General features: G+C 39.8%; 1 protein-coding gene across 3 annotated transcripts in view; it reads right to left on the bottom strand.

Moving 5' to 3' along the window:
- Window positions 1-12,352, bottom strand: part of LOC103114943 (guanylate-binding protein 6-like) — a 39,527-nt gene extending 27,175 nt beyond the window's left edge. For 2 of the 3 annotated variants that reach the window (XM_016188848.2, XM_060202021.1), the window contains exons 1-4: window positions 12,213-12,352; window positions 10,119-10,203; window positions 9,664-9,880; window positions 8,534-8,661 (exon numbers count right to left, since the gene is read on the bottom strand). In XM_016188848.2, the coding sequence (XP_016044334.1) occupies window positions 8,534-8,661; window positions 9,664-9,853 (318 nt within the window). In that variant the 5' untranslated portion in view covers window positions 9,854-9,880; window positions 10,119-10,203; window positions 12,213-12,352. Of the gene's footprint in view, window positions 1-8,533; window positions 8,662-9,663; window positions 9,881-10,118; window positions 10,204-12,212 lie in introns of those variants that run through there. The other variant, XM_060202022.1, reaches the window with a different exon arrangement.
- Window positions 12,353-12,643: the final 291 nt, after the last annotated feature.

Here is a 12,643-nt window from a genome sequence, read left to right on the forward strand (position 1 = left end):
AAGAAGACATCATAAATTCTCCAATTGATTGAACTTAGAGCAAATTAGCTGGACAGCCTAGCAGAAAGGCCCAAAGAAGACAGATCCAAAAACATAATTCTGGTTGGGTTCAACAAATGATACTCAATGCTGAAACAACTGGAAGTCTAAGGTCATCAGATAAAGAGAAGACTACAAAAGTTGGATAAGGGCAAGAGACTAGCCCACTTAATAATGACCCTTTTAGTCAATATCATACCAGCTCATCATCCGGAATTCTTGAATTCCCACACAAAAATAATGGACCTAGACCTCTCATGGATCACTTTCTCAACCACCACTGGTCACTTACATCATGAATGGCATTATAAAACATCTTGTGGGCCCTCCCAGGACCTCGCTCTCACCACAAAGCAGCGATGGTAGGGATAGCTCCAGTTTCTGAAGGGAGATTGGGGTATCATGCCCTGCCACTCGAGGAAGACTGGTTTTGAAATGAGTACAGCTTGCAATGTTCCCAGTTGTGACCATGAGCTGTAAGCTCAGACCAATAGGACTCAGAGGTTGCATAGGCTCTGGTGCTAAATATATATATATATATTTATGTATGCATGTATATATATACATAACATGGGTCAGGTGGATGGAGCTAAATAATTAATTTTATCCATAGATGTTTTTTCAAGAATGGGAGCTACTCACTGCCCTAAACCAACTTTCTAGCCCTTTTTTCTATTCTGACACCATTTTCTCAGATAATATTCTTATCCAGTTTCAGGCTAGCTATCAAACTCAAGCAAAACTACCATAATTGTGTGCCCCCAGGAACATGTCTAAAATGGAATCCAAGCTTTCTTCTACCCTAAGATCCCTAATCTCATCTGTTCTATCCCTGCTTTTGGGTTCCTATTCATTAACTATTTTGTCTCAATTTATATCCTGCCACCTTCCAGACACCAAGTTACAGATTCTATCCTGACTTTTCTGGGCAGATGATTTCACCAATGTGTCCTGGAACCTCACCTCTTTAGAGCCCTACCCCACTAGGGAAAGACAGAAAAAGGCTGGGGGTATGGATCAACCTGCCAATGCCCAAATCCAGTGGAGAAGCAACTGTAGAAACCTGCTGTGCAGATGTCCCCTCAGGCTAGTGCCAGTTCCTGCAAGAGTTAATACAATATTCTCAAAGTGTCCTTCCCAACCAATCCTGTCCCAGCTCATCACTCCTGGTTTTTCCCTATAAATCCCTTCTTCTGCCCCTCTCTCTCTTGCTCATTTTTCACTTTGGTGTGAGGCGGCCATTTTGGTTAGCTCCACGTGGCCTGAACCACTACACTCTCACCCAACTCTGAGGTGCCCGCATGAATAAAGAATTGTGTTCGCTCTCTGCTCCGGATCTCCTCTCTCTCTCTCTCCTCTATGTCACAGCCGACATCTGGCACCAGAACAGGGACCAGCACCAACGTAGGACCTAACTGGCCCATCCTGCAGATAAGTAAAGCCGTTTGGCTACCTATCCACTATGGGCTGCCTTTCTACTTATGAAGAGGTTTCCTAAAGCCTTTACTCTTTCTTCATGAGACAGTTTCTCTGTCTCTAGAACATTTTGCTCTGAGCCACACCTTGGTTTCTCTTGACCGTGATCGTAGTGCTTGGGAGATGCGCGGGGTCCTCTCCCATGTCTCCCACAAGAAGCACTGACTCTAACCTAAAAAACAGCCCTAATCTAACCAAGCATGAGGCTGTCATCCAGAGGCTCCTATTTTGGCAGACACATCTTCGGTTGCCGCCACAGCTTCTGTGGCCCCTCCCCCTGCCACTTTTCCCGGAGGCAGGATGTCCTCCAGGACTCATAATACAAAATGTTGAAATCTAAAAAATTAGTTCACAGAGCCCCAAAACAAAACCTCCCTACCATTTCTCTCTTCCCCCCTCACTCTCTCTAAATATCTTAAGCCTGCTTGTTGTCTAACCCCTCTGCTTTCAGTAGTGGTTTTTAAGACAATGATTTGAATGACACAATTTTTGTATGACCTATGTTGCTCTGAGTATTCTGAAACTTAATTGACTTTATTAAAAAAATGCTAGACACAGCCATGGTTTCTAGAGACATCCAAAAAACAGTACAAAAATTTGTTTTTCTCCTCTTTTGATATTTTTTTAAGTCTTAGAATAAATATAAAACATTTTAGTCTTAAACTGTGTGAGTAAAAATGGTTCAACTGGACAGTATAGATCTAAATTTGTGTTTAAAATGACATGTCTTCGTAACAAAAGTTTTTCTCCTCTTGTGTATTAAAGACCATGTTTATGTGTGTGTTTAAAGTTTGGTAAACATTAACTTTAAGGTTAAAAAATGCAACTTTAAGGCTACATTCTTACCAAGCAAAGTTAAATAAAAGAGTTTTCAACATAATGCTCATAAAGGTAAAAATTAATTTGTGTTTAAAGTCTGAGGTAAAAATTAGTTAAAAATCAATATATTTTAACTAAAATTGTTCTGAAAATCCTGCGCACACCTAGGGTGTGTCTCCATCTTAAATGGGTGTAACAAAACATAGAAAAGACGTTATTGATATGTAAAGCTCTCACATACCTTCTCAATTAGAGGTAGAACCAGCTCAGGCAAATGATAGATCACACAATAGTTATGTTAATGATTCTCATGCCTGAGGCTCTAACTATCTCTTTGCCTTACCACGTTTTATTGTGCTTAAATTGGCTAAACAGCCTTAAAATGATATGAGAAAGACCTTCCAGAATTATAAAGATATTTAAACCAATTATAATCATCGAGTTATCAATTATAGCAAACTTCTAACTTGTTACAAGTTTTTTTTTCCACAAGTAATTGACTACAACTATGTCAAAGCCTTCACATGAAGAAACATCTGCTCATATGGTAAGGTATTAAACTATAAGAAGTTCCTCCATATACAACTTATGTAAATTAACTACATTCACATATTTTTCTACACTTAACTGGTGTATCTCGTCATGCCACTATAGGTCTGCCTTTGTCAGCCAACAATTTAAAGATGTTTCCCTTTATAACATCACCCATGCCAAAGACATCCCTTACTACTCCCAAAAACAAATGGTTGTTGAGAAGGCCTGCCTGTGGGGCTATGTGTAAACTTGATAGAGCTTAGGGAGAACTCCCCCCATCCTTGGATTGAGGTCTGAGAAGATACCCTCTTGTTAGTCTCTCTCAACAGAGGTGAGCAAAGGGGAAGAAACCATCTCTCAGACTAAGTTCTTCCCTTCTTGACTCTCAAGCCCACAGAAACCTCAAACTGCAGGCCACATGGCCACCTACTTTAAGATTCATTCACTCAAAGTTCACACATTCCACTTCACTATTTAATCACAAAAGAAGAGCACATCCTGTCACACACTCCTAACACCAGACAAGTGAAAAGCCCCCAAGACCTTATTTCCTGTAACCCATTTGATGTCTTTAAAGCCTTGTTCTTCCTTCTCTATCTCACCTTACTGATTCAACCCCTATTCTTCTCTCAAATGCCTTTGGATAATTAAATGCCTGCATCATAATTGAATTGATCTTTATGTATCAACTCTTGTCATACCAGCCCCCCACCATAGGGGCAAGCTGACCCTTAGGAAACCTGTAATTTCTGACAATGCCCTTTGTTTGGTTTTCTATTTAAACTCTTTCCCACCTGCTAATAAATGAGATCTGAGCACACTTCAGTCTCCCTGGTGTCTTTACTTCATTTTTCGTCCCTTGAGAGAGCGAGAAAGAACTGGTCAGTTGCCTTTCTTCTGGAGATCACCCCACCACAAAGCTGACACCCGCCAAATGCCTAGGCTCAATTAATTAAAAAAATAAGGGGAGATACATCCCCCCAATATTCAGTTGGCTAAGGCACCAAACCTCCTTTTCTATAAAAAAATTTGAATCAGATGCCCTGCTAACCACAGGAAGCATATTGTTTGTGTTTCTTTCACAGGAATCCCGAGAAAAACCATCTGGACCCCTGCACACTCTGACATCGCCCACTAGACGACATGACTACAGTGGCACACCCCCCAAAACCCATGAAATGACCTGACACGATCTAAAGAACCTGATTCACAGACTCCAACGACAGAATTTTCTTACTGCCTGTCTGCCCTTCCTGCTTCTGCTTTGCCTGTCATGCTTTGGTGGTTCCAGCCCACTCTCTACATTAAAGCAAAATTCCGGTGGCTGACCTTCCCCATAGAGATAGACCTGCAGTCTATCTCTATGGCATTTCTCCTGGTCATCTGCATTGGACTGAGACTTCTATCAGACTTTCTGGTACACCCATTGGACACTTTACACAATTTTACAGCAGCTTCCTTCCCTTCACACTGCTGGTTTTTCAAAGACTGACCTGCACTAGCTCATAGACCTTGCAGCCAGTTGCCTTGGAGACTGTACAGTGCCAAACATCCCCTTTGCTTGGCAGGCACACCCTCCCACCTACAGGCCCTGCCCTTTGAGGCAGGAAATGCCCCCTCATTACTAGGCTTTACCCCCAGAGGCAAGAGATTCCCCCAGAGGCAGAACCCCCCCCATTACTAAGCCCTGCCCCCAGAGGCAGGAGATGCCCCCAAAGGCAAGAAATGTCCCTTTGTGCACCAAGCCTTCCCTTGGCTCTTACTGCTCCCCTACTTGTCCCTTCCTGTTTTGTTATAGCATTCAGGTTTATGCCCAAAGGTTTCTGCTCACCCCTACACTACTATTCCTCTGTCACAGATGGAGTCTTTTACAGACATTGAACCATCTTAATGCAATGACTAGGTAGAAAGATAGTAAAAGATATAAAAATATTGTGAAGAGATGGTGGAGCCTGGCAGAGCTTAACATATGAGATGAGTCCCTTCAGGTAAGTCTCTCTCTCTACAGAGGGGTTGAACACAGGGGAGACACATAAATCTCACAAGGTTGGCGGCCATGTAAGTCTTCCCTCCCCCACAAAAACATCCTACATCTTCCCACCTGAGCATGGCATTCCTTAAAAAACATGCTCTACTCTAAGCCTGATACACTCTAAATTTCCTATACTGTGGCCATTAGGTAAAAATAAAGGGGGAGATGCTGTGCAGATGTCCCCTCAGGCTACTGCCAGTTCCCGTGAGAGTTAATACGATATTCTTAAAGTGCCCTTCCCAACCAATCCTGTCCTGGCTCGTCACTCCCGGTTTTTGCCCTATAAAGCCCTTATTCTTCCGCCCCTCTCTCTCTTGCCGGCTTTTCACTTTGGTGATTAGATGCAGGAAAGGTTGCTATGTGAGGCAGCCATTTTGGCTAGCTCCACGTGGCCTGAACCACTGCGCTCTCACCCAACTCTGAGGTGCCCACGCGAATAAAGAATTGTGTTCCCTCTCCACTCTGGATCTCCTCTCTCTCTCTCCTCCACATCGCAGCTGACAGAAACCAGAACTCCTACCTTCTGTACCCCCAATACAACTTTGATCTCTACTCCCAGTGGGGGAGAAGTGATAGGAGGAGGAGGATAAGGGGGCTCTGAACTCCAGCTATCAGGTCCCAGAGAGAGATGAAAAGGGAAGAGATATGTGGATGTAGTTTAAAAAAAAAGGGTTATGTGTGGCTTGGAGAGGAAGAGAGGATTGGACCTAAAAGAAAAAGGGGACAATTATATATAAATGTAGACAGATGTAGAGATGATGGTTGGCCCATTTCTACAACCTTAGGGGAACTGTGTTGATTTGCAGCGAGGAGATTGAAGAAGAACCCTGATGGTGGGAATGGAAAGGATTTATATCCCTGTTGACGTGTAATTTTGTAAATCAATATTAAATCACTAATAAAGTAATAATATATGAAGGTTGGTGGGGCTTGAACCCAGAGCCTGGGGCATAGAAAACCATATGGTCTGTTGGGTGAGCTATCTCCTGGCTCCAAGTCATTTTTTAAATAGTGATTTATTTATGTTGAGAAAGAGACCAAATTATACCCTGGTACATGTAATACCACAGATTAAACCCAGGATCACATGCATACAAATCCAAGGCTCTACCACTGAGCCACTCCCCAGCGCCATAAGTATTTTTAACCAGGTTTACTAGCCAGGCTACTGAAAAGTGGCTTCTATGGCATGACTGATGCTTTGAATTTTGTAGTATAGTCAAAGCAGTGCTAAGTGGATTTTGGGTATTGAGGTAACAAGACGGTTTGGAGCAAAAGCCCTTTGGTCTAAACTGAGAATCACACAGATTGGGTCTGGGTTTCCTAGAGAAATCCATGTACAAGATAAAGAAATCCTACCTTCAATTATTTAGCAAATTCTTTCTGACCACCAGAGAAGAGACAACAGAAACCAATAAACAAAAAAGAAAGTGTCCTCTCCTTACTTCTTTCCTAACTCTTCTTTCAGTTCTGCCTTTGGGAGAAAGACCAGAAGTAACTATATCTTCTTGTGAAGATAACTCTTCCTCATATTGCTCTAGGCAATTGTTTGAAGAGATAATCTCTGAGATTCCACGAAGGATATACAGCCAAGTTAGTTCTGCAGTAGTGTTGATTCAAGATGGGCTAGGAGAAACTGACTACTGACATGATAGTGAAAGAAAAGCCATATTGCCTGTGTACTCCAGCTGACAATATCTGATATTTTGTTTAATAGGGACAGAGAAGGCACATAAAGAGTGAAAGAGACCACAGCAACAAAGCTTCCTTCAATGTTGTGGGACTTAGGCTTAAACCTGGTCACAAACATGGCAACGCAGCACACTATCCAAGTGAGCTAGCTATTTTTCTGGGCCTCTGGTACACTTCTTACCACACATGCAGCAGAAAATGGAATGACCTCCATGTGCAAGAGGATTTGGTGCTTCAATCTCCATTTCTGACTGAAATATTTGGCACAGTAGATAGAGGGAGTGTGCTCAAGCCATCACTCAGATATTCTGTCCCTTCCAAGTACTAACCAGACCCAACCCTGTTTAGCTTCTGAGATCAGACGGAATTAGGTGTGTTCAGGGTGGTATGGCCATAGACTCACTCAAATATTCTCTACTCATTTCTGACTTTGTTTTTCTCCATCAAGAAAACAATATTGCCAGAGGAGCTAAATCTGTCCATTTCTCTTGGCAATGGATAGGCTTGTTGATTCCTGAAGGAGCTGCCTTGGATTATAATTCTGAAGAACCAAAACCTGCCAGGACTGCTAACCCCTCTGCACTTCTCCCATCTGTCTGTATTCTGAATCTAGGCCACGAATGCTGATTTTCAGTCTGATGTACACTCCTAACCACATCATCTGTTTTTGTTCCTTAGTCTACTACTCTCTCTTAACATACTATCATTCTGTTTGGTTGATTCACTTAATGAACTTTTGACTTTCTACATCAAAACTCTGCTTAAATAAGTAAGGGCTGGTGAACTCTGCATGACTGAGCTTCCTGATACTGAGCACAGCACTAACTTGATGCAAATTCAGGAAGCAGTTTTGATTTGGTATAGTCCTGTGATACTCTGGAGGTTTCTTTGCATACTTTGTCCTCACTCAAATTAATTCTGTTTCAACTTTAGCCATATTAATTTTTAAATTAATGCCTTCTAGAATCTGTATACATTTGTCTATAATGTATTTGACCAGCAGAAAGCTAGTATCTGGTGATGTATGTTATTTGAAGGTAAATCTATCTGGGTTGCCTTTCAAGACTGAAGGACCCATCTTCCCTGATGTTGGGTGTGTTCATGGAAGTCAGTTCTCAGATTCTGTCTTCTTAGAGTAAATTCCATTCAGTGAGTTATTGCACCCTTAGAATAATTCAAAAAGGCTATTCTAGTGACTCATCTTAGAAAAAGTGAGTAATTACTTGCTAGCACAACTTTATCCTCAATGCAAACTGCTTCCTTCCCAAACTCACTTTGATAAATCTGTTTATTCAATTTATTTAATGAATATATATATATATATATATATATATATACATATATATATATATATTCTCTAGGACTGAAGACTCACTGAGGGTAGGATCTTACTTTGGTTCCCAATACCTACCTCACTAATCCCAGAAAGTTGAGACAAAGTATTTCAATGACTATTGGTCAGACTTCATCAGATCATTCACCAAGTACCAAGAAACAAAAGAATTTAGCCATATATTATCATATTTTGTTTTACCCAGAAGTTAAAGTCAAACAAATTTTACTAATTTATATAGCAGATTTATAGTAGTTCGATGACTTCTTTTACTTTTGGAACCTGGACTTCACATTTTAATGATTTTACTGCTCTTGGTATCAGAGAGAGAGAGAGAGAGAAGGGAAAAGAGAGAGAGAGAGAGAGACCACTACAACAGTTTCATTGTTCACAGAGCTTCCCCTGGTGTCCATGACACTCCCATGTAGTCCTGAGTATTTGAACCTGGGTGCTCATACATGACAATGTGTGCACTCTACAAGGTGAGTTATCTCATGGACCTGGTATCTATCTTTTTAAACTATATCATAGGGGTTAAATTAAGAAAGGTCATAAACAGATAATAAGAAAAACAGAGACAAAAAAAATGTATCATGATTCGGTCTTACCTTTTCCACATCCCCCAGGCCCTCAGAATCTAGAAGGATCAGGGTGTGGTCTGTCCTGGAAGGGTGGGGCACACACCACATCCAGATGCCCTTGGTTTCAGACTGCACTGTAGAACCCAGAGGGAAACCTGAAACGAAGAGATGAAAACAACATACAATGACAGCAGATTATCTAAGCAGCTAAGGGGTTATCAAATCAGACTTGTGGGAATGTAAACACCTCAGACAGTAAGATGATGTTTTTCCTATTTCTTCAAGAGTATTTGACATTGTGTGCCATCTATGTCAAGGAAGAGGGCACACTATGAAAATGATGCCAGTGAGGCACCCAGGTAAAGGATAAGAGGATCCAGCAAGCAAGTAATACAACAGTCATTGACAATAATAACTGGAGCAGATATTTAAAAAAAATGGTGAGGTTTAATGCCAGAGAGAAGTAGGTTGAAGAGAAATGCAAAAAAAAAAAAAAAAAAGAAGTGGAAAAAGAAAACAGAGATGGGGAACTGGAGAGTGAATAGTCACAGTGAGACATAAAATAAAGACTTTTAAAGATGATAAATATTCAAGCATGTCTAGATTTATGGGAATATTTTTCACACAGATAAAATGTATTTAGAGAGAAAGGAACAATTGCAAGAGCCAAATGTTTGATCAGGTAAAAATCAGACAAAATTCTCTTTTTAAAATAAATTTAGTTTAATTTATTTATGTTTGTTTGTTTGTTTTTTTTTGGTAGAAACAGAGAAATTGAGAGGGGAATGGGGTAGATAGAGAAGGATTTATAAAGAGAGACATCTGCAGTACTGCTTCACTGCTTATGAAGCTTCTCTTTCTGCAGATGGCAACTGGGGGCTTGAACCTGGATTCTTGCACATGGTATGGGGTGTGGCACAATCTGACCCAAAAAGACATGATTCTGACAGGACTCATAGCAGGAGATATTTTCCTTATCAAGAGTAAGACAAAAAGAAGGTGAGAGATCACAATAGGTCATAATTAAGTGGTAAGAATTAAAATTGGGAGGCTGGAGAGGAATTCAGATTTTATTTTGCAAAACAAAAGATGGAAATTAAGATGTTGAAATACAACAAAAGACAAGCAATTGTCATCTGAACCAGTACCACACTTACCATGGTTCTGTCCTCCAAGACGGTTCATCAAATAGGATTTTCCTGTTCGATACAGTCCTACAATGGCCACCACCACCACTGGCTGAGAAATCTTCTCAAGAATCTGTATTGCTTTCTGGTTCACTGACAAACATTCATTCTTGTTCTCCACCAGACAAACAGGGGCCTTCATATAATGTCTAGATGCCATGGTATCCTCCCAACCTACGACAGTTTCCTAGTACAAATAATGTCACAAAACCATTCTCTGAGGCAGTTTTATTCAAAGTACACATCAATTTAGGACTGGGTGAGACTTCTGTATTTTTCCCAAGACAACATATAATCTAAAAACAGCAAAGTACAGATGGTTGTCTGCATCATTTCCCTCCCAAACTGACAGTGATGAATCACAGTGTATACTCATTCTCCAAAGTTGTATATCCAAAATAATAAAAATAATACTAATAAATTACCTCAAGTACTGGTTACCACACACTGGGCATGCACTATCACAATGGAGGAAAGGAAATTCCTCTTCAGCAAATGATGTTGGGAAAACTGGGCAGGCACATATAAAAAAAAACAAACAAAACCTAAACTTAATCATAGCTTAACAGAAAAAATAAAAATTAAATCAAAATGGATTTTAAAAAACCTTGAACATTGTTCCCTAAAGTAAGAAAAAAAATTAATAATACAGAATTATACAGATATCTAGTACCTTGATATCACTGATGTATTTGGAGAGTCAACCCCACTGGAAGGGTAATTAAAATAAGAATAAACAAATGGGACTAAATTAAATTAAAAGAAACTATAGCAACAAAATGTAAGCCTGGCATTCAGGAAAAAAAGTTTTAAATCTATATGTCAAATATTCAAGATGTTATTTATATGATCTAAAATTTCATATGACTTTTAGCAAGAAGCCCCGCTTAGCCAAACTGAAGTTTTAATTTTTTATTTTTGTTGTCACCAGGGCTTCACTGCTCCAAGCTGAGTTTATTCAGATGGAAAGGGAGTGAAACTAAGAGACAGAGAGAGCAAGGATAAACTACCACAGCACTGAAGCTTCCTTCAGTGCAGTGGAAGCCAGGCTCAAACCTAGGTAGTGCATAGCACAACAGGCACCTTCCTGGCTGAGCTATCTTGTTGGTCCCCAAACTAAGTTTTTGAAGATAATTAGGAGAATTATATGAGTAAAATTATAGGTCCATTATGGAGGATTTTTTTTCTTAATTAAGCTAGTTTTTACAGATATATCTTAGGATAGGATGCAATATAAAATAGGAATTCAATTTGTTGATTCCTTGGAAGTTTATCTACAATGATTCTACTAAACAGATTTGTCGTTTGGTTTATGAGTATTTACACAAACTGCAAACTGTAGCTCTCTAAAAAAAAAGTCTGCCAGTACAATTTTTATCAGAGCAAAACAGAAAGCAAGTTCAAACTCATTACTCTTGCAACACCTCCTTCCATCTAAAGCTTCAGTAGGGGGAGAAAAGAATTTAGAGGTAAAACATGAGCTAAATTATAACTACTGGAATTGTATGACACACTCTTATGACTGAAATTTAAAGTGGAGTAAAAAATTCAACAATATAGAAAACAGAATTCTTAGCCATGAATGAGCCACTGAGTTTTAACTTCAAATTTAAAAAGTATAACTCTTCCATCCTGTCCAGGACTAGCTTTCCAACTATGACTCTGACTTCAGATAAGATTTATTGGTCATCTAAAGGGTTTGTTAAGCACAGGTTCTGTGCACTTACAAATACCACAAGTGGCACAAATGTTTCTAGAAATGCCTAATCAAAATTCACCAGAAAGAGAAAAAGAGACAGAAAGGCAGAGAGAATAAGGGGTTAGAGAGAGATAGAGTTTTTATTTATTTATTTATTTATTATTTTTATTTATTTTTTTTGAGAGATAGAGTTTTAACTACCTATTGAACTTTTCTCTTGTTCTTTTCTAATCATTTTATTATAGAAACAGTACTTTCCAGAACAGTTACTGTCACATGAATACAATTGATTATGTCCCTGTGATAATTGTCTGCACACCCCTTCCACCCTAAACTTTGTCCACCTCCGCCATCACACAGTTTTGACCAATAAAGATCAGCAAAATGGGGACTAGGTGAATTTCCACCTGAAGTTTTTCAGAGTTCTTGCTTTGAAACTTTCTTAGGTACAAATAAAGGAAAAATTAAAAATAAATTATCTCTTTAGACTCTAATTCACTACACACACCATTCTGCTCTGTGTACTGCTCTAGTCCTCCCCCAGCACAGACTGAGAAGGCAGACTGGCTCCTACCAGATATCCTTCCACTCCATTTGACACTGCCCTGCAGTTTGCAGAGCAATGCACTGAGACTGTACCCAGAGTCAATATACAGTTGTCACAAGCCCAAATAGAGAAGCAGAACTTCCAGAACTAAGATCCAGTCACAGATTAGAGTAGGTTCCTCATTCTTCATACATATTCCTTAGTTACCACTCTGAATCAGAAATTACATCTTGAATTCAAAGCAAAGCTGTATGTGAAAGAGAAGGGACATACCTGCTTCACACCATATCCCAGGACAGTTCTCAGCTCCCTCTCACACTTAGCTCGCTCGTTCCTCTTTGGTCTTCTTTTATAGAAAAGGAAAGGCAGAAGAAGACAAAAACCCTTAGTAAAATGATGACTGTGGGCTGAAGTTGAAAGTGAAAGCAACTCGTACTATTTTCAGAAAACAGTGACAGGATGCCAAGTCAGTCGGTTATAGGAGGATACTTGTGTGCTTTGGTGAGAGGAAATTAGAAAAGCAAGTGATTGCTCAACAGTCACAACTAGCTCAACATCTTTCACCTGCTTACATTTATCCACTTTGCTTGGAAAGTTTGATGGCCTCCCTCCTTGACAGCTGTCTTAATTGACTTTTAATTGACTCTAGTTTCCTTGGCACAGAAGGAAAATTAAAAATCCATGGTACAAATGCAAAGATAGCT

Source organism: Erinaceus europaeus, chromosome 11 (assembly GCF_950295315.1).
Source record: "Erinaceus europaeus chromosome 11, mEriEur2.1, whole genome shotgun sequence".
Classification (NCBI taxonomy): Eukaryota; Metazoa; Chordata; class Mammalia; order Eulipotyphla; family Erinaceidae; genus Erinaceus; species Erinaceus europaeus.